Genomic DNA, 23,972 nt, shown 5'->3' with positions numbered 1-23,972 from the left:
GAATTGGTAGCAACACATTAATTCTTACTTAGGTTGTAGATTAACTCCCCGCCCCTTATGCTCACGACTGGGTTTGTTCTGTCTATATTAATTATTCATGATATCTTCTCCTTCTGGCATGGATTCATGACATCTTCTCATTTTGGATTGCAATACTTCCCTATGCAATTTTGGTAGTAAATTATCTTACAAAAATTAGTTTCTTCTGCTGTCTGTCCAATGCTTTGCCCTCCTACTTTGAGTGGGCTCCAATAATGGCACCCGTAGTGATACATGCATTGAATCATGGGATAGCATGGTTGAACCATGTGATTGATTGTCCAGTCCTTCTTTTTGCTATCACAAAGTCGAGGAGTTTTCGGTTTCTGCCATTAGGGGTCTCCCTCTACCCAAGAGTGAAATTCTCCAGTCATGAACAGGTTGATGCAGATTTTGGTGAACACAGTTGATTTAAATGTTTATATATATATATATATATATATATATATATATATATATATATATATATATATATAGGTTGATAAGAAGAAAAAAAATATTAAAAAAATAAAATAAAAATAATGTACACAAAAAGTTTAAATGATTAAAAAATCATTTATTTCAGGACGTTTCGGGCAAAAGCCCTTCTTCAGCTGTGTAGAAAGAAAAATAACACAGTGCAGTAAACTTGTTGATTTTCAAAAATTCTGAGGATGATGTTGAGATGTTAAGATGATGTTAAGATATATATACTACTTTTCTTATTGCACAACTGGCTATTCCTCCTTCACCACCTGCAACCAAAATCAGGTATCCCTTCTCCCTTCAACCAGGAAGTAATTCTGTCATTCCTCATTCATGCAAAACACATTACATAGGTGCAGCAACCTAATAGCCTCGGCAGGGTTATTACCTAAACTTTGTTTATAATGGCAGTAATCCCTCAGCAGCTGTCATTTTCTGTTTGGTTTATAACTGCAGTAATACCCTCGGCAGGGTCATTACCTGAGATTCACCATGTAAACTTTAACCAGTAACTTATCAGATATCAGTCACTCTCTGATATCTATTCGGCCAAACAGAATATTGCTAGCATGCCCAGAGTGGTGGCCATCTCTCCGCCAGGACCACCAGAGGTTTCTTTTTTCCTCTCCGCTGAGTGGTTATAACTTTGGGGGTTATTCCTGCACTTAAGTGGAGTTGGCAAATCGGCTCAGTCTTCGGCTTTTGGGGGGAAGGGCATGGCTTCGTCACAGACCACCCCGCTGACCTGGCATCGCCAGATCAGTTCCTCTTTCAGAGGGCGGTGGCTTCTTCTTCTTCTCCCCTATTGAGTGAGTGAGTGAGTGAGTGAGTGAGTGAGTGAGTGAGTGAGTGAGTGAGTGATTGAGTATGGCAACTGACCCATCAACACCTTTCTTCAAATGAAGAATAATCTTTGTGGCCCTAAGATAATGTAAAGGTTTTACAATTCTATATTATCCTTGTCATCATATTGTAACTCATCAGACCCAGTGCCCCCTAAGGTCAGTAGACAAACTCATTACACTGGTGCATTTCCCAAGGTTCAGATTGGGTGGACATGTTTTCCTTCCCTTCCAAGCATCCTTCCTCTCACACATGTTTGCTTTACGTCCTTAAATTTAATTTACTAGCAGATGTTTGCCTTTTTAGTCCCTCAGCGATACATTCTGCATCAGAAGTGTTTCTTTTACACAGGAAAGTATAGCACAGACACAAATAGAAGAAGAAGAAGAAGAAGAAGAAGAAGAAGAAGAAGAAGAAGCATGTACACCCAACTGTGTAATAAAGCTGTAATTCTATCAAGGGTTTCTGGTGACATATGAATCACAAGCGCGCTAGCTCAAGTCATTTATCAATATTATGCCTAATTGAACTGCTGCTGTGAAAAAATCTTCCTGATTTAAAGGATGTTTTTGAAAAAATATATCTGGATGATGAATGCTTTGCTTTGCTTTTTACGACCCGATACAATATGCATCAGTTTACATTCAACTGTAAATCTGCATAAAAAAGGAGTGGTAGACATTGGGAAAAATGGTCTGGGATTTGTATAACAAGCAAAAATCTTAAGTTCTAAAGTGGAGTCTACTAGCCAGTTTTATATTATAATATTCAGAATCACTGAAATTATGGTGGGTATATCTTACATTCACACAACTTTGTTTCATTATTATTATTATTATTATTATTATTATTATTATTATTATTATTATTAATAATAATTTATTTATTTATTTCTTAGCAGATACCCTTACCCAGGGCGACTTACAGTATACAAAAAATACATATCAAGAATTAAGAGCAAGATACAAAATACAATGACTTCAGTCCTAAGAGCAAATACAAAACACAGTACGATTTGATATCGGGACAGTTCAAGAGCAAATAACAGTGTTGGTAGTTACATCTGGGTTAGATACAAGTGCAAGTGAAATACAAGATACTACAGATTGGGTTGAGTGCAGGATTAAATACAGTAACATAGGGAGCAGATAAGTCCAAGTTAAAGTGCATTAAAGGCAGAGTGCTATATTGTCCAGCAGGTAAGAGTTGAGTTCTACAGGTGCTCTTTGAAGAGGTGTGTCTTGAGGAGGCGCTGGAAGGTGGTCAGGGACTGGGCAGTCCTAACATCTGTAGGAAGGTCATTCCACCACTGCGGGCTCTGGAGGCAGGGGAGCGTAGAGGAGGTAAAACCAGTCTTCAAGTGCAGGCACAGCGGAGAGGTCAGGTGGGGATGTAGGGAGAGATTATTATTATTATTATTATTTATTTATTAGCAGATGCCCTTATCCAGGGTGACTTACAATAGTTACAAGATATCACATTATTATTTATTTATTTTTTTTACATACAATTATCCATTTATACAGTTGGGTTTTTACTGGAGAAATCTAGGTAAAGTACCTTGCTCAAGGGTACAGCAGCAGTGTCCCCCACCTGGGATTGAACCCACGACCCTCCGGTCAAGAGTCTAGAGCCCTAAGCACTACTCCACACTGCAGATGAGGGTCTGGAGGTAACTTGGTGCAGTCTGGTCAAGGCATTGGTATGCAAGTACAAGAGTCTTGAACTGGATGCGAGCGGTGATAGGGAGTCAGTGGAGTGAGCGGAGCAGTGGTGTAGCGTGGGAGAAGCGAGGCAGAGAGAACACCAGGCGAACAGCGGAGTTCTGGATGAGCTGGAGCGGACGGGTGGTGGACGCAGGGATGCTGGCCAGGAGGGAGTTGGTAATTAGGAAAGGTGTTCAGTCCTGGCACTTAATTCTTCAGACAAGCTCAAAGCAAGTTTAAAGCAAGGCAAAACGGATTTGAAAAAAAAATTGTAATGACTCAGTATTGTAGCAACAGAACCCAGAACCCCCCAGAATTATTGGAAACATCCTACAACACAGGGAAATGATTACAAAAACACAATGAAAAAGACATTTGAAGTTGCTTCCACTTTAATGCTCGAGGTGTAAGAAGGGGCAGCCTAAAATAGAAAGCTGGCAGGGCTACACACCCTTCTTCCTGCAGATGTAGTGCTGATTGAAATGTACAAGAATATATAGTTCCTCTCAAGGATGGGTAGAGCTATTCAGCCTGAGTGTTCTTCCCAGGTGTAATAAAACAATTTCAAATAAAGTTTGCTGACTGCAGATTTGCATGCCTGTCATTATTGTGTGCAGGAAGGGAACATAAACAACACAATTAAGGACTGAGACCATGTCACTACTTAAGGAGTGGGAAATAGAGTAGGCCAGTGTTGTTTGGTGCCATGTGGCTCTAACCCCAGCTTGTGAGATGAGGTAAGTGTGTGTTTCTACAGTTTGCACCCTACCTCTGTCCGATAACAGTCAGTCAAAATCTCTGTCTCAGGTCTTATCCACCGGGAAGACTGTTTCTTACACTCAGAGCACTCGGTTATCAATTAAATAAATCACAATACATGTAATATATATTTATATACTACAGTATCTAGACCGGGGGAGGACAATTGCGGTCGTACCCCAATCACACAGGAAAGTTATAACGGCACAGTGTGAATAAAATACTTTATGGTTAATGGAATAATTAACTACTTTGGAACTCAAATTTGAGGTTGAATGGCTTCAGTTAAACATTTTAGAACTCCGAACAAGACTCAGGGCCCAATTTTCCCACTGTTGAAAATATAGGCCCTGGACTGAGAGGGCCAACTTTGTCTCTGATCCAGACTATTTTATTGAGTAAAATGCTGTATGCATTTCTTTATTATTATTATAAAGCACTTTGATGGGTTTAATTATTATCAAAATGTGTTGAAAAGCCTTTCACTTTACTGTTCCTACTTTCTGGCAAATGTCAACTTTTATTTTAAAAAACAAGTAAAAAATATTTAAATTCAATGTTTAATCTACCACCATACTCACAAACCAAATTACATCATTTTTAATTTCCTCTTGAATGCGTTGTGTATGAATACATGTCTATTGGTGTGGCTTCACTGAACAGTGTCTTTCCGTTCTAAAAAGATTCCTGTTATTTCTGACATTTTGCTGCATTGTCTCTCAGATGTACTACAAAAATATTATACAATAGTATGAAAAAACTAGCAACACCACTCATCTCAACTGTACCATCGAGTAAAAACAACATTTTAAAATGTCTGGGTTTGTATTACATTAGGATGTATTGCAGCAAAGTTGAATTCAGTTTCAATGAGTGTTAACATTGGGATCTTGGTGGGCACAGTCTTGTCTGCCTACATTTCTACTGGTAACCCTAACCCTAACCCAGACCTCCTGGCTCCTTGTCCTGTTATCACACCTTTGCAGCCCCACTCTCCCTTATGACTGCCTACTTCAGTACTGTACAGCATAAGAAATAATACAGTCAAATCAGCTGATCTGTCTGTAATTTCCTCTCTCTCTCTCTCACTCTCTCTCTCTCTATTATGGGAGGAGCTCTTGTAACACTCTCTGACTCTCGCTCACTATAAGAAGTGCAGATCGTAGAGCTGGGAACTTTACACAGAAACTCAGGAGAAACGAAATGATCTGCTCTGGAGCCGCAGCAAAATGCTGGATGGACACCTACTCCTGGGATGGTTATCATTCACAGTTATAGTCCTCCTTATCAACTTGCCTGGACCAACCACTGCTTATTTTGGGTAGGTGTTTATTTATGTATTTATTTGTTTAGGTTGATGTTAATTAATTAATTGAATAATAATAATAATAATAATAATAATAATAATAATAATAATAATAATAATAATAATAATAATAGTACAAGTTTTGACTGTCTTTTTTCAAGCAGTGTCTTAACGTTTCCAATAGATTGTGTAATGTTAGAGATGGCTTTGGTACATGCGTGCAGTACAGTAAGTTATTAACAGTAATGTATCACTTGTTACATATGGCATTTTTGGTTTTACGAATAGAAACAAGTCATGTTTTTCTATGTACCTTATTCTTTAGAATCGGTATTTATTTAAATCTAGGACCAGTTTACTGCGTTTATTTTGTTTTCAAGAGTTCCATAACTTGAAAATGCTTCGATTTTTCAGATGTATACAGTTCTATTGCCGGTTACGCTTTTGGTAGCTTTAGTCTGTTGCCCGTTTAAGAAAAACAAACACCTGGTTTCTTAATATCTCATGAAAGCAGTCAGTTTATTTATTTATTTATTTTTACATGCGTTTTTAATTGTTTCTTGTGCAAAAAATGTACAGAAAAGTTTGGCTGCGCCTCATATATTTTGTCTTTCAAATATATATTTTTGCTTCCTGTATTGTCGTTTTTGTTTGGTTTTTTTTTGGCAGGTTTACATGTTGTTCCTTGGTGTTGATTATTTATTTGCACGGCACTATTCTATTAGCCTGACCATGTGTGTGGTTTATTCTGTTCACCTAGATGTAGTGTGTAGTTGTGCTCCAACTTGCACTCTTGGCATACGCACTGGATTAAGGTCTTTGGAAAAGACAGTTGAAGATGTTTGATTTTTAGGCTGTAGACACGTCTCTCATCTGTCGTTTTTATGGCTGTGGAACTATATGTATTGTGCCGGAATATGTGCTAGTGCTTATGGACGATTTACCTACAGCTGTGAATGATTAGAAATTGCTGGGATCCGCGAATGCGTGCACGTGTTAACTAGTTTATCCATTTGCAGTGGGTAGGGCAAGCACCTGAACGGGAGGAAGTAGGGACCGTTTTATCCCCAATCAGGAAAAGACCGCATTCTTTTCTTGAAATACTTGTAACCATCCACTGTGTAGCACTGTAAGTCCATTTAATAAACAATGCAGAATATCTCACAGCAGCTGTTAACAATAAAGCATAGTATGATGCTACCATATTTTCTACTTTTATTCATCCTTCACAAAAAAGGTATGCTATAATCCAGTATTTTTGCAACATATAGCAAACTTCAGTATTATCAAACTAATTTAGCAGGAGAAAAATAAAAACAAAAGCTAAAAAAAAAAAAAAAAAAAAAAAAAGTATCTAGCCCACACATTAATAGCATATGTGCTTTTTAAAAATTCTCAAATTCTGCAACAATTTGTTCTACTTTTGTGGACATTAAAGTACAGCTTCTGTAGTGTACTTTAGGTGTGTAGCCTCACAGAAGTATGCCTGCTGGTCAGCTGCAGTTTGGACAGAGAAAGTCTGCTGTCAGCAGTTTCAGGTTAACCTTACTGTTAACATATTAAGGATCCGGTCCAGGGTATCTGCAGTATGAGTGGAAACTGAGCTGCACAAGAAATGAAAGATGTTAAATCCACTATGCAACAACTTAATTTGAATTGCTTTTTTTTTTGCTTGTTTAGTAGGGTGTTTATTATTATTATTATTGTTGTTGTTGTTGTTGTTGTTGTTGGTATCTGTAGAACCTAAAGAGCAAATCCTGAGATTCTCAATATATGAACCTTCATAACCAGAATTGTGTTGACCATAACTAAATACTCTGCCTGCTTACACAACCTGAGAAAGTAAACCAACTATTTATTTGGGTATTTTAGATATCCCCAAATCAACCCCGTATTAACTCCACGTTCAACATGTAGACTTTAGGCAGAAAAATATTTCCAATGATTAAAATCATATTTAAACGGATGTCAAGCAACTATGACAAAAATAAAGAATATGTTACTACAATACAACTATGAGTAGACAATAAGTAAAACAAGACAGAAATGTGTTACTTGAGAAAGATCATTTATATACAGCTTTCCCAACAAAATACTGTTCATTTAGCATAGCCTAATGCTTCAAAGCCTTACCTTAATATCGGAAATCGTATGTTCTTATGTACTTATCCAGAACAGGTGAAGGTAGAGTTTCATTTTATTGTGTCATATTTCCTTGAATTATTAGCATGGATTACTGGAAAGGTGTTTGGACAACACAACAAATCATAGCAATGTGTGCTTGTAAATGATAAGGCCCACAGATCTGCTATTAGTCAGCGGGATGGTCTTTGCAATGCTTTGGGGAAATGGTTTGCTATTAAAATCTTTAGCTGTACCTGCTCCATTCCACCACCATTCTGAATCTGTATCCAACAGGATGTTCAGAAGTTACAAGCCTCACAAGCTTTCGTATCTAACATACCTCCAAATAAGAACACTTATAAAAACCAACTTGCAACTCACACACATAATAGTAATCATTAGCAATTACACATGAGTGAAACTTAAAAAGAGGACGATCCATTTAAAAAATGTGTCTGCTTGGCAGATGAACCTCAAATAGTGAACTTCTATAGACGGGCTTTATGAACACTCAGACTAAAATAAATACCTGCTGTGAGTGAAAGGCATCCAAGGTGTTCTCTGGTGCTGATTCATTCCAAATAGACCTCCAATGTTACACACTCAATTTCCCTTATGCGGTGGACCATGAATATAAGATAAATACGATTTCTGCTGCTGATATAGTGCATAGCAAGGGTGGAGTGGGATTTCTGTATGCAGAGACTGAAGTGCCAGTGAGTTTTGACAATTATGCTGTATTATACTCCCAAAGCAACAGTCAGCGTGTGGGGGTTTGTTGTAATGTACTGAAGTGTTGCAGGTATCATCCGTAGGAGACAAAATTAGCAGTTTGGAAGACTAGTCTAGTCTTAACATTTCACATTAGATTTATTCAGTTTTTGTGTATTTATAAATTCAGCACTATTGAGTGTTTAATAGTGATGGATGATATTTGTCTGTTTGCGGTATTGGGAAGTTTTGAAACTGCTTATTAAATCTCAATTTTACTGCATTCTGTGAAACACATATACTTTGCAAAACCATTTAGCCATTGACCTCCCAGTTCTTTCTAGTTATGATTCGTAATATCCTTTTGAACTGACATTTTCTGTTACAAGAAATCAAACCCATTTTTGAGTAGTATTTACTTTTGCAGGGTCAATTTAAGTAGCACTTTCCCCACTTCACACAAGGGGGACTGTACCATAATTGAACGAGATTCCACCTGCCCTCTCCCAACTTTTCTCTCTTACTATGTAACCTTGGTAAAATCGGAAGTGAAATCTGGGAATCAAAATACATGCGGGTTGAATGGCTCGAAGCCTGTATAAATAAATACCGTTGTTAAGTTGTGGTCAGGCTAGAACTGAAAATGAAATGCCTTTGATCCACTGTTTATAGTCCCTGGTTGATTTTATATACTCAGCTCTCTGGTAGATTTATTTAACTTTTCAATCTGCTGGAGTTTTTCTTTTTCTGGTTGCACGATATTTTTTTTGTTGTGTATAATAACAGCCTGTGCATCAGTGGTTTGGACATTTCTCCTCAAACTGATTTCTGTTGCTGATCATTTGAGCTTGTGTTCACTCCTGCCTGATCAAATCAGCACTGAGCCTTAAAGAGAGAATGGCATGATGGTGATAGAAATAAGCTTGTGTTTATGGAACATTGAAGAAAGTGTTCAATTCAGTCAATTCATTATCCAAGATGGGAACCTATTTTAACAATAAAAGCTGCAGTGTCTACTATTTTATACAAAAGGCAAAGGCCTTGTTTCATTACATCCCCAAAAGGTAGTTCTGGGGACACAATCATAGTTTGCCTTTTAAGCAAATTATATACCACTGTACCACTTTGCATATCTCATTAAAGCTGTTATATAAAGACCACCCCCTTCAAAAAGGTAAATAGCTTTTAAGAAACCCCGGGTGAGGGGAGATAGTGAACCAGAAATAGTGAACCAGAATGAGATGAGTGTGTTTTTTTTTTCATCATTTCTGTTCACACTTAGCCCTTTACCATTATGGTTGGTGTATTTTGTCCAGTTGAATTCCCTCTGAGACATTATGTGTGTGATCAACAGCTGTCAGTAGCTGACATCCTGTAGTGGTGCAGCATGGAGCAGAGCCTGGGTGTGCTATAGAAATGCCACCCGATAGGACAACAGACCTTCAGTCAAATACTTTTGCACCTGTGTTATTTTCCTATTCGTTCATGGAATAGTACAGAGATGTGTTAAGATGATGTCTTCCTGTGATGTCTGATTTAATAGTGCCATTAAACAAGGAAATTACACAGGTCATAAAGTTGATAAATCACTAGGTATTGTAAATAGAAGATTCACTTGTGGAACCAATACTATTAAATAAAATATGTCTACTACAACATGTGCTTCAACAGTGCAAACTTTTTATCACAGCTGTTGAAAAACATTACCTAGTTATTCTGTAATGTTTTATTACCCTAGCCCTAATCCCTCATTAACTGATATTACTGGGAAATCCTCATGATAACTACTATGTGATTCCCATTAGTGATCGTCTGGTTAATATAAAGTGTGACCTTTACCATAACTGACCACAGAAAACAGGGGCCTCTAATGGTGGTCTGTGACTATGATGTTGTTTAGGAAAGACTTGAAGATGAAAAGAGCTGTGTTTTAGAAAATATTCTCATGGGTTAGCTCCAGATTGCGATGACTCTTTCCTGCAGGCAAGGGGCACATTTTACTAAAGCGTTGGCTCCATTGCAAAGTTTGCTCCAAGTTTTGTAAAGACTAAACTGAAAAATGAGTGGATTATAGCCCTATGTAAGGTATGTTTCACACTGCTGTGCCATACATGAAACGCATGCTGTGATGCATCCAATATTACTTTTTTATTTGGTGTGTGTATGCAAATGTCAAGACGTTGGTAAGTATTGGTAAAATATTTTTTTAAGTAGAAAACCCAACATCAGTGTTACAAAATGAGAAACAAACAACTGTGGCGAAGAGACCTCGCATTATGAGTTTGTAGGAATCTGTGTAATTGCATATTGAAAGTGAAATGGTTAACTCATTTTATTGGCAGGACTAAGAGCTAAACTAAATACGACAAAAATCAGATTTTTCCCTGAAGACTAAGTTTCGGCTGTATCCAAATACTGGTGACTTGACTTTTCTTAACTTTGAGAACCACAACTTCTAATTCAAAAGATTTGTTGTTGTTGTGGTTTCACCTGAAAGCACAGAAACATTAAACGTTCCATTAACACAGCTCTCTGACTCTCAGGATGTGTCAGTAAGGCTGGCGTAATTCAGCTTTTTTTCCCCCCATGCAATTAAAGACCTGTCAGTCGAAATGAATGGCAGCTTTACCTGTCATTGACAATCAGGAAGCAAAGCAAGTGGAGCCCTGAAGTAAGAAATTAAGAGAGGTAACATTATGCAGTCTTACAGAACTCTTTAAAATGTAAATGTATCCAGCATCTGTGACACAAGGGAATGAACTAGTCCAAATGACATCTGAGCTCTCAGATTAATAAAGGGGGACAGAACAGAAAGAGGTATGAAGTGCACAATCTTAACCAAAGGGAACAGGTCTTGGGGATGCCATATAAAAGTACTAATACAAACATAAAATTACAAGTTTTAAAGATGTTAAAATGCAATCCAATCCATTTGAATTCAACTGTGATTTTAAAAAACGACTACAAATGTCATTTAGGATGATTTGTCCAGCGCTGATGAATCTATAATAACTCAGAGCCATCACTTACTTTGGGCATCTGTCCGGTTTAATTGAACTGTGGCCTGTTTGAGTTAACTCCTTTACATATCAGAAGAGGGTGGTTCCAGCTGCTGGGTCTGGTCCATATTGTCAAGGCCAATGCATTCACACTCCCATTGACTGTGTAAAATAACATCTTGTAACTGCAGGCATCAATTTGGGTCAGGAGGAGTAAAAATATGTGATTGACTGGGATGTGAATTTTCTGTGATACAGTATTCTGTACATAGTTAGCATCAAAACTTACAATTCACTCAACCATAAACATATGGAGGGGCCACCGCAGCTATTTGGGAACTGGGCAACAGCTGAATGTTTCATCAACAAAGACCTCTAGCCACCAAATAGATGGGATTCCTACCCGTAGAGGTTCCTGTTTTTGGAAAGGATCATTGCCAAGAGGGGAAATGTGACATGGTTCCTTAAGTCTGGTCGGTTTAATATTCATTCTGCTCTTAGCCAAGTTATCAAATATGTTCTGCTTGAGTTAATTGGCCAAGTTGATGGTAATTTCAGTTTCGTGCATACATACATACAATGGGAATGGACTAATCAGCTTGGTTTCCTTTTGAGTTTTCCATAAGATTGGGATTGTTGATTGTGATATTTTGGAAATGCTGTTTATCAGCCTTCGCTAACTATTATGGAATGTTTAATGGCATTTGTTGCTTCATGCCAAGGCACCCTGGAAAATGAGATATTTAATGATGTAAGGTTCAATAAACAGTATAATAAACCTACCATTTTCTTAGCATAATACAGTATACAAATTACACATTGTGGGATAAATTCGTAGTTGTAATTGAATATACTTTCTAAAATGATATTTTAAATCGTGAAAACTAGGTTTGTGTACCGATGAAACTAAAGATGCTGTAAGGTTAATTAAGTTTGTCTCTCTCAATCTTCCCCCAGAACATTCCTGTTGATCTTTTTCAAAGGATTAGATATTGTAACAGAGGATCGTAAAGAAATAAATTGGGGAATAGTTGAGATTACCTGATGTGCTGATCTTTTCAGCCTTGTCTAAGACAAACAAAGATTATTCTTCTATGTTAATTATGTCTGTCTGAATGACAATATACAATTTTCTTCCTATAAAGGGTTAAGTGCGACACCTGGTGGATATGAGGTGCCATGACTTTCTCCCATGAAATTAATTGTTAGCATGAAACATGGAATGTTTAAGTGAATATAAAATTCCTACTTTCCTTACTCTAAACGTTAATTGAAAAGCAAACATTTACAAGGGTATAATGACTTGTTTAACAATCTTAAGGTTTTAGATTTACTAAAACTATGAGATTCAAACGTAGTTTGATGAATAAGTAACAGCTTAACTAATTTAAATTGGTTTTAGAATAATTTTAATAACAAATGTTGTGGACACAAGTTTAAAACTAGAACAACTGTGTTTATAGGCATACCTAGAGCAACCATGACCGGTCAATTTGACCAGTGTATTAAAAACAACATAAATATTATAATGAAAGGACAAACAATTGAATATAAGTCATAGTTTTATTCAGGAATGTCATATAAAGCATCTACACAACCGAAACAAAGTAAATAAACAGACATTTGAACAGAAATGTGTTTATATACAGACATATTAAATAAAGCGCCACTTCAGAAAGACTTAATAAACTTAATATTTTTTATCTGTTCAGTTTCTTTTTGCCTGTTATGAGCACTAAAGTAAGCATTTATGATTGATTTGTGATCCATAAACATATATATAATATTATTTTAATGTTAATATATTGACTCTTTGTTATTTGACTGGTCAACCTCTTATGATATTGAAATGAACCCTATTTTTATAACTTAGCCTGTTATTTATTTTATGGTTTGTTCATAGTTCTTTTCGATATATTTGAAAACATCGAATAATAGAATTGTGAATATAATTTTATATAAAAAAAAAAAGAAATTTGTGAAGGACTAAAACCCTATTTTGATATTTGAACATTAATCACATAAAAGGGGTATTGTCCTGTATATTAAGGAATTAATATTAACTAATATGTTTGCATACTACCAACTTAGTGGAGGTGTAACCTAGGATATTGAGGTATTAATGTTAAATATTATATCTTCATAAATGTGCTACAACATGTTTAAGTGTTGGAGCATTACAGGGTCATGCCCTTTAAACTGTAATCTGGGAGACTTTGCTAGTTTCAATGGGGGGACCAAGAACCCCTTCAAAACATGGTGTATATATAGCATGTCTTTCAGCACCTTGGGTTGCTAGATTTCATGATAAACCATTTAAACTTCTTGGTCCACCATGCTAATTGCAGCATGGGTTGTAATTTCATACCAACCACACTAGGGCAATTCCATTATACCCTGTGAGTCTGTGTTGGCATTGCTGGAATTTCAATAGAGCCAGCTCTCATATCAGGCTTCCATTGGCTTCCAACTGCATATCATTCTGGAGCACAAACCTCCCCCTCCGGTACAGCTACAGTTTTTTTGGAGGGGGGGCGGGGGGGCGGGCGGGGGGGGGCTGGGGGGGTTGCTTCATTCCATCTACACGTTTGTACCTTTGAAAGGCGGGTAGGTGTGAGTGAGAGCTTAGTAATCAGCATCATCTACATTATAGGCTAGATTATTGAAGCTGTTTACTTAAAAACATATTTAGCACAGTTTTTTGTCTGAAAGAAACAAAACATAATTTACAGTTCTAAAATGAAGAAATGCCTTTATATTATCCCTACATTAAATATCTGGGTTGTTTATTTTTGGTTTGGTAACTTGATTGCGTGAGGTTATCTAAAAATCTGTTTCCCCTGCAACTATAGAAGTCATCCTGGCAACAATATATTACCTCATACAGTATTTTCCCTTTTTTATATGTAAGGGCACATCCATGGGAATATGTTATATTCCACTTCTAGATAGTACTGTGTCTACGATGCTCTGCTGTGACAGTTGCAGTTGTAGATGAGAAGGGGTTAAATGTTTGTGAGCTGCATGTGCAAATCAGCCTGACCCTTTTAACAATAGTTAAAGAACATGTGGCTTCAGATGTTATTTTAACTGATATTTTTTATATTTCTCTTGCTATTTGATGGTGTTTACAATAATTTCAAATCTGCCTTTAATTCTGGCACTGCAGCACAATCAGGTAAACAGCCTTCCTTATTTTATTTGTCTAAAGTGTTATGGGCAGCAGTGTGGAGTAGTGGTTAGGGCTCTGGACTCTTGACCGGAGGGTCGTGGGTTCAATCCCAGGTGGGGGACACTGCTGCTGTACCCTTGAGCAAGGTACTTTACCGTGATTGCTCCAGAAAAAACCCAACTGTATAAATGGGTAATTGTATGTAAAAATAATGTGATATCTTGTAACAATTGTAAGTCGCCCTGGATAAGGGCATCTGCTAAGAAATAAATAATAATAATAATGCATAGTGAATTCTCATATTGGCTAGTTATACTTTATGACATTTTCAAAGGGAAACTTCACGTGTCACTTCTGTGTATACGCAACTTTAAAATGTTGAGGCTGTGTGTTCACTTAACTACACACTTGAAAGAAAGATCATTCTGTAGTGTTTAAAGCTGGTGTATTCATGACTTTCAGTGTCTCCATATTATAATGGCCATTCTGCAGTAGTTTGTTGCTGAATATCTCTCCTTCGTGGTGTTTGCTTCACCAGGGTATTGATGCTTAACACCGTGTTGTCTCGGTTGCAGTTTGCACCACCAGGGTATTGATGCTAAACACCATGTTTTCTCGGTTGCAGCCCCAGGATTCAGCAAGGTCACCCCCGGATGTGTTGACAACACTTGTCTTAGTCTAGGAAGCTCTCGGACTCCGGGCAGCAAGCACACAGACAGTGATCACCTGTTGTCTGTGTTACACTTGTCTGCATTTTTCAAGCAATTGCTGCTTTTGTCCAGCAGGGGGGTCTGTTAACCCTTTCACAGAGGCTACAGAGTGGGATTACCAACACAGCTTGCAGCCTGTAGAGTTTTAATTGGCTTTATTTTCTAAAATGTGTTTTTCTATATTATTATTAAATCAAATTAATGTTGTATGACTATTTGTTTATTATTAAAATGCTTCTTATGTTTTTTTGCAATAAATGTTTATGATATGATTGTATGTAGGTCAATATTATTCAAAGGCAGATAGACACCCTTTATTTAAGATTGCCAGGACAGGGTGGGGATTTGGAGAGAATACTTCTGCTCTACTAAAGTCCAGTTATACATGTTCTCAAATGCATAATATATCACAGGTTTTGGTACTAAATGTTATAACATTCCTCTGTTATATTTTTATTAAAAAAAAGTGCTTCTTAAAAAGTTTGAACTTGGACCTTTGGCTTTTTGAACATCAGCTGCATCTAGCAGGAGTGAGCAGTGGTGGTGCCTTCATTGTATTCTTCTTGGGATGTAACAGCTATTTGTTTGCCAGGGTGAGCAAGTCCTGAATTGTTTTCCATCATCCACATCTGCTGTTCATAAGTCCCCTGTTACTCCATGTTGGCTCGAACCAGCTTTTTCTGCTCCCTTCGACATTGCTATGTGGGACGATGCAGCCTTCAGTTGTTTTTTTTTCTTCTTTTACTTTCTTTAATTCTCAAAAACTCATTCTGTTTGAAATGGTTAATTACTTAATATAAATAACAGCATGATACAGAAGGTTGTGTTCAGAACCACAATACACCACCAAATGAATTATGCAGAGGCTTTACAGTAACTTAAGTTATAATTTGTTTTGGTTTGTCCAAAATATCTTTAGTACAGTACTTCACACACTCACTGCCATGCATTGTTCATTTTTGTGTTTCTATTCAGTACTTAAAATAAATAAATGAATCTGTTCATGTCTGGTGATGACTGATGAAACTAAAAGCAGAATTAGAAACCGCTTTATAGAACAGTGAAGATTAATTAAATGTGTTTTAGGCTACAGTGTATAGGCCTAGTAGTAATCAAATAGTGACCTGTACATGTTCCAGCTGTTCAGATATTTCAGAGCAGAAGTATATCAACAAACTAACAATTTTTTGCTTGATGCTCTTAAGGGTTCTATTTTTCAGGAATTTGTGGCACCAATCAATTCCAATGATTCCTTATTTCACTTGAGATGATCTTAATAATGTTAGGAAGCATGGTCTTCTTGGTCTAAACAATATCAAGAAGATCTTAGCATAGGTTTGAATCTGAGCTTGCACTTCATGATTATACTTAATGAAAGACAAGTTCAGTTACCTATCCTGCAATAGAGGATTATTTCTATATGACACATTTAAAAAGAATATATATTTTACACAAACCCTTAGAACTAATAGGAGTCTCTGGCTAAGTGGACACTCCTTGGGAATCAAGCGAAGTGTTCTCTTAGCCAAAGCGTTCCCAAAGACAGATTTGACCACCGGACACACTACGCCATGGCTAATCACGATAAAAATAAGTAAATACAAATGTATTTATTACTTATGTCATGATGCATGTGCATCAACATATGAAATTAACAGAATAAGTAAGAGAAAAGCAATGGGCAAGTGTCTGTTAATAAACTATAATAATACACTTACTGACAAACTAATGTTAATAAACTAACTGACAAACCCCTACATATGGTAAAAATGTAGCACCGGCTCTAACAGTAATTATGTTCAAGACAAGCATGAATTTTAACACAATGGTTGTTAACACAGCACCCCTACACAGATTACTCTCACAATGACAGGTCAGTTTTGAAAAGATTGAATAAACCATTTGAATTAGAGTTTGAGGATGATGAATTATCAGGTTACAAAACAGTACTGTATCAGTTTTGAATTGGTTAGCAACGAATTGCTATCAGTGCCAAAAAAGTGTTATTTTAAGTGAAGTTCCTATTCCTTTAGACAGAGCATTTATAATGGGAAAATTCTGTTTCACCACAAGGCTGTTCCCTAAGCCGAAGTGTTATCTTAGGACATGTTCCTATATGTGGAGACAACTGGTGTAAGTTTGCCTGGTGTAAGTTCTTGTCTTCAGCACTGTGGAAAAGCAGATACCCTTGCATGTAGATAACTTCTGTTGTAGGATTTAAGTTTGGCAGGGATGGGCTTAAAATCCCATCCCTGCAGAAATAAACATTTAATGTGGCAATTCCCAAATTGGTTAATTGATTGCCTTAAACCACCATTGAGTAATCGGTGTCTTAGTATGTGTGTTATCTTGTTGTTTCATCTTAAATCTGTATTTACCATGATTACAAACTAATTTAGCAAAACTGTGCTGATTCTGAAAGGACTCATAAAAGCTGGGTTTCTGAAGTGAGATGGTTTGTAATTTCTGTCCCCACTATGATTGTGTATAGATATTTTCCATTTACTAATTCACTGTTGCCACAGTTGTTTATTAACAATAAACCATTTGATGCTACACTGTTACATACTTTAAGGAATACATTGAATTACTTTTTTTTCTGTGAAAAAAATGTGTGTGCAGCAGGATAAATGACAGAGAACAATGTCCTTCAGTCATTATTACAGTAGGTGCAAGCCTGTGATGTCTCTGCGCCAGAGTGTTTCTAAGTGAATTAGAGATTGATTCAAGGGAGTTATTAGCCTAATGAATCTAAGTCCCATGCAGCTTTACTTACAGCATTGCAGAACATTGGCACTGTACAGTGGATCATATATCTGCCACTCTGTGTACCCAGCTGGAATAGCTGTGAATTGTGGTGCTAGGTTTTTAAAATAAACCCTTGTAACGCAGTAGTACAGTATACCGTACACAACAGCAGCCACATTGCTGAATACCAAAATCATGCCAAGGTATGAGAAAGGCATCACAATACTTCTACAGTATATAAATACAATATAGTGGTGTCTCTTGCTGATATATGTATATTTTTTTCTAAAATAAACCTGAATTAAGAAAGGCAAGTGCCTGAGCCAATGAGAAACCTCAACTGCTTTGGTGGTCCAGTGGTTAAAGAAAAGGGGCTTGATACCAGGAGGTTCCTGGTTAAAATCCATGAGCAACTCACTTAACCTGCTTGTGCTCTGTCCTGCTGATGAGATGTAAAACTAAGGTCCTTTTGTAAATGATTCTGCAGTTGTTGATGCATAGTACAGCCCCTAGTCTCTGTAAGTCACTTTGGATAAAAGCATCTGCTAAATGATTAATTTATAATAAGGTATCATGAAATTTCACTTTGAGATAAACTTTAATTACACAGAAAAGCATACTCTAAAAGTGGCAAGTTTACAAGAGGGTCTGACTCTTTAGATCTTACAGGCCTGTGGGTGCTCCTATTTTAGATTCCTAGGAAGCAGACAGCAGGCACTGCTATACTTTTCTGCAATAGAAAAGGAGATGTCAGAAGTTTTAGGAATATATTAGACCAACACGCACAGGCACTCCAAGAGCTATAGGGGTAATATATCAACTATGTGGCACTGTATAGTGGTAAACTACTGTTTTTCACTGTACTATAACACCTTTACTATGGAGTGTGCAGTTTGCTGACAGTTGTAAATATAGGCTTAGTGTTGTTTACTTTTTCTATAGCCAGGTTCACGTACATACGCGTGTGTACGTCAGTATGCAAGTAAACCTAACAGACTTGCAGAGTGCTAGTCCAGCAGACGTTTTGTTATAACACAAGGTTGCCTTATATTGGATTGGTAAGAGATATGTAGCCTCGAACATGTGGTTTCATATACAGATGTTATTTCCATTAAACTCCTGCTGGTGCTCCTTCAAGAGTTCGGGTGCTTCCTTCCTGAATGTTTTTTAGGATATTAATGGTGCATTTGGTAAAACTATAATTACTTTTTTTGACATGGCTTGAGGTTATTTACTTCATAACTAATGTGATATTAACATTCTGCCAACCTTCATCTTGAACACATTAAAGGAATGGAATAATCTTCTGTATTGGGTTGGAAGAAGCTCTATTATTATTATTTATTTCTTAGCAGACGCCCTTATCCAGGGCGACTTACAATTGTTACAAGATATCACATTATTTTTACATACAATTACATTATTTTTACATACAATTACCCATTTATACAGTTGGGTTTTTACTGGAGCAATCTAGGTAAAGTACCTTGCTCAAGGGTACAGCAGAAGTGTCCCCCACCTGGGATTGAACCCATGACCCTCCAGGCAAGACTCCAGAGCCCTAACCACTACTCTCTAGACACCAGGGGTCAAGATGGGCTTGTACGCTAATGCAGTTCATTATCAATTATTATTCTTAGAGTGGCAGAATTCAAATATTCAAATATTAGAAAAAAAAAAAACACCAGCTTGAAATGTACTGTATTTGGTGGCAAAAATGACGATGTCACCATTGTTCATTTAACCGAATCTATACATTCTCTATCTGTATCTAAAATATATTAAAACCTACGTACCCATAACATTATTATTATTATTATTTGTTTATTCAGCAGATGCAAGGTGACTTACAGAGACTGAAATTAATTACACACATTCTACTGTACAGAAGTTTCTGTCCTTTCTTTAATACTGTATGATGGGGTTTATTTTATTCAGAGAGATTTTTTTCTCATTGTTTTCCAGCTAATTTAAATTTAATGAAAATGCAAATATTATTTTTCATTCTGAAAGAATGTTTGAAGATGAAAAACCCATTCATTAATAGGTGGCACTGTGGAACTGCATGCTAGCAGTGGCAAAGCATATAGAGGGCTGAAATCTGCTTTGATCACTGTGACTATTGAGGTTTAGGAAGTCCACCAAAAACCAGAAACTCAGTAGATGAGGTAGACTACTTTTTTGTTCTCAAAAACAAGTTGTATAATGCTACACTGCTTTAGAAAAACAAGCTCACAGATGACTTGGACAGGCATGAGAGCAAAACAAAGCAAAACAATGAATTTGATTTATGATGACTGCTGAGAATCCTAAGAATACATTTTGACAGGAAACAGAAGAGATAGCCGATAATATTAAATAGTTTAACAATATAACACAGTATACAGTAATATGGGTTAATAGCTTAAAGCTGGCTTGCAAAAGACACAAAGAAAGCTCAGTTACTTGAAACCATAACCAAAACAGACTTAAACAAAAACAGTCTTTTAAATAATACAACACACATGAGTCTCCCCCTTAATTGTGCATCTCTGTTAAATATGAGGAGTAGGATTTTAAATAGGGTGCCTAAACAGGATGTAGTTTTCAATGTACAAGGTATAATGCCAAAATATATTCTGGAGAAAGTAAAATAATGTTTGAAACAAGAATAACACATGGAGAATTCCACATTGTTATGCTATCACAAACTATGGGGGAGGATTATATAAAATAATAAAAAAAAAATATGCATTTCAGGGAAAGTTAATAGAAACTAGGCAATGGTAAACATTACAGATGTCATGTGTTGGTAAAGCATGTGCAAAGACACTATAGACATTCAAAACCTGTACTGTACATATTAATTATTGTCAGCATTAAACAATAATGCCACATTTCCATCTGCGCTATGAAACCAGTCTATAAAACTATCTCATCTTCTTCCAGTGTCAAACTGGGACTGCCTCCTGTTCAGTCTGCAGTCTACAGTACAATATGCAACTGGACAAAGATCACCTGTATGTATCACATATTTTGTTTCCAAGATATAAACCCGCCTTTGCCTTAGATGCTCATTAAGTAACTGCCACCATTGTGCAATTTGGAGAGTTCGAGTTCTTAACTTGATTTCAATTCGCTCTCAAGTCAGTCCCAGTGGCAGATAGAAATACGGCCAATGGCAGTGTTTATATTCATCACCGTTTCGAACATTTGTGTTCTTTATCCTGGGTTGGTGAATGTGCATGTTATCCTCATACTGGCACTTTGTTTACATTAGGGAATATTTCAGACATCTAAGTAAGAGATCAAATTGCACTCAATATAAAATCACAGTATTTCTAATAGCCATCCATATTCTAAGAATTTCAATACAATAACAAAACAATCATACTAACAACCTGTGCAAACACAGTTAACACAGCCTAAATAAATACACAAGGATTGCTCTGACTGGCAGGTGAAGACAAACAAGAGCACTGGTGTGTAAAATGCCGTGAAGGCGAATATGACAGCAGCACGCCTACAGCCATCTGTATTTGTTTCCCTGGATTATTTCCATTGCGTGTTGCTGTGAATGTGGAAAGCAGGCAGGTATGTGATTGCTGATCCCTTCTTAAGAGATCCTCCCCCATCAGACAGTAATCCTGTTATCCCCAGCTTTATGATTTATTGTGTGGGTGTTGTTTAGTATTTATCTACTACTTAGCGGTGCTCTCATGCAGATTTTTCAGCACTGGCTCTGACTAATCCACCATGGTAGACATGTTGAAATGTGAAAATATGTCGGGATAGCCAAGCTTTGCAAAATGCAGTAAAACACGGGGGAAAACATATACAGCTATGGCCAAAAGTTTAGCATCACCCTATAAAATTAACTCATTTTTAGTGCTGTCCAACGGTTAACTTCTGCGATTAACGCATTATGAAAGTTTTAACGCACGTAAATCACACTACTTTTTTTGTCCCTCTTAGCATAACGTTCCTTTTCTGCTGCACCATTTTAGTGCATGCCATGATTCAATGAGTGTCGTCATCGTTTGAATATAAAATTAGTCACAGAACCGCATTATGTAGCAAAGCACTCAAACCGAAGGACTTGTGAATGGGGCGTTTATTTTTTATTTCTAGTGGTTTATTGGATAGAAAGAGGGTTACTTGTATCTACTGTCAAAGCGAGTTCCAGTATCACAAAAGTGCATCTAGTCTGTTGTACCACGTGCATGCTAAACATGCTTTCACTTCTCAAAATACACTCTAGTAATTTCTCTGCTATGGACAACAACAATACAACAACAAATGAAACCTGTCAGTTTCGACAAGAGTACTCTTTTAGAAATTCAGGATCGCTGCAAACCCATGAATCAAGCAAAGTACGACACTATAACGAGTGCTGTTGGACAGCTACCGACTGTCACTGCAGACCCGTTAACATTGTAGCTTTGTTTTATTTCAATAACCACATTTATTTTTACGTAATATTATTATTATTTAAACAGCATTAAAAAAAAAAACATCAGTTTGAGTAAAGGAAACTGTAAAGGAAACTGATAATCGTAAATGCAGTAAGGTGAGTAATAAACTGACTCCATTGTGATTTAACAGTTGGTTCAAACAATTTAACAATAATGCTGGTTTGTAAATAAATATAAAACTATAAAGAGAATCCAGAAATATGAAAGCAGGGTTTTTATGCTGGGTTGTTTTTTGGATAATAATAATAATAATAATAATAATAATAATAATAATAATAATAATAATAATAATAATAATAATAATAATAATATAGTGTAGGCCGGTCAAGTTTATGTGTTCTCTTCCGAGATGCCAGTTGGGTTTGTGAAGTGTATAAACAACATCCAAACAAGATTTCTCCATTCAGTATTCTTTATTTCCGTGGCACATGTTTGTTGCTTTTAGTTACAGCATATAGAGCTCAATGAAACTTGCTCAAAGTACCCCGTGGTAACGATCTCTCCACCTATCCCAAGACACCACCAAACTCCCCACAGTTCAGCAGCCACGTCACAGTGTCTAAGGTCTTCCAGTTAAAGCTACAAAACAGTACAGTACAAAACAGAGTACCAACAAATGATTGTTGCTGTATTCATTCTATACTAATAACATTAATAAAATAATCTGAACAGTGCAAATACTGTAACTTGGCTAAAACAATACAAAATACATTCCAACATTGCTATAGCTTCAGTTATAAAACCCATTTAAAAGAGATGGATGCAGTAATTGTATCAATTAAATATTTAATTAAAACCAAGATTAACTGAGATTATTTTTTTTAAATCTCAAGATTAATCGCGATTATTTTTTTAAATCGCTTGACAGCCCTACTAATTTTGCTTCAATGTTAATGTATTGAATTCCATACTGCTTTTTAGTTTTCCATATACTTAACGAAAAACTGACAAAAATAGAAACATGTGACATTTTGAAATGTACTACTATTATGGCTTCCGGTAGACTTTTGCGATATCATTTTGTAGTTTCTTTGGTTACATCATGTTAAACAAAATATCTAATTTGTTCATATTGTTTTTATTTATTTATTTATTTTTGTAATTATGTCTCAATCCTAACATTCTATATCAGTGGTTCCCAACCTTTTTTCAATGTAGGGACCACCTTGGTGTTTGGATTTTTCCCACGGACCACTTGCCACACATTTTTGTATAATTGTATAAGTACATAAGTAGAAAGTAAAGTATTTAGGCTATATAAGTCTTTTAATATAATACATAAAATACAGTGCCATGCATATATATATATATATATATATATATATATATATATATATATATATATATATATATATATATATATATATATAAATTTATAAACACACCCGTAATACAAGAAAACAGATAAAGGTGAAAATGCAGACTACACACATATCTTATAATGATATATCACCCAGTTAAAGCTGTTTGTTGTGTTGCGCAGTAGTAGCACAACGTGTGACTGTGTACAAATGGGGTTTTGCAAGAACTGCGTAACCAAAGTTTGGGAGTTGTTTGCAGACCACCTGGAGTTTACTCACAGACCACAGGTTGGGAACCACTGTTCTAGGTGATGCAAAACTTGGCCATAGCTGTGCAGTAGTTAATACATAATATAACAGCCTGTTAAAATAGTACGCACATGCTGAGGTGGTGGTTGCTGAAAGAACAACGAACAATGTCATAAATGTTATTCTCAACACTAGTTTTACAGGTTCTGTGTTTTTTTATGTTATCAGAAATTTCAGTCTTCATCTCTACAGTTGGGTGTTCCTTTATTCTATTAGTATTATAATAATTATTACAAGTAGGTCAACATACATTATTATTATTATTATGAAGAAGAAGAATTGGTAAAACGATTGTAACTATTTTTCACTTTACCCACCCCAGAGTG

The 23,972-nt window shown here is 36.3% G+C and overlaps 1 protein-coding gene across 1 annotated transcript in view; it reads left to right on the top strand.

The window, feature by feature from the left end:
- Positions 1 to 4,982: 4,982 nt before the first annotated feature.
- The window catches only part of LOC117395067 (protein Wnt-9a), a 37,510-nt gene continuing 18,520 nt past the window's right edge, over positions 4,983 to 23,972 (top strand). The window contains exon 1 of the mRNA XM_033993930.3: positions 4,983 to 5,133. Coding sequence (XP_033849821.1) covers positions 5,042 to 5,133 — 92 coding nt within the window. The 5' untranslated portion in view covers positions 4,983 to 5,041. The remainder of the gene's footprint in view (positions 5,134 to 23,972) is intronic.

This window comes from Acipenser ruthenus, chromosome 3, assembly GCF_902713425.1.
Source record: "Acipenser ruthenus chromosome 3, fAciRut3.2 maternal haplotype, whole genome shotgun sequence".
NCBI lineage: Eukaryota > Metazoa > Chordata > Actinopteri > Acipenseriformes > Acipenseridae > Acipenser > Acipenser ruthenus.
Note: the sequence above shows the minus strand (reverse complement) of the source record. Positions and strands in the feature narration are given on the sequence as shown.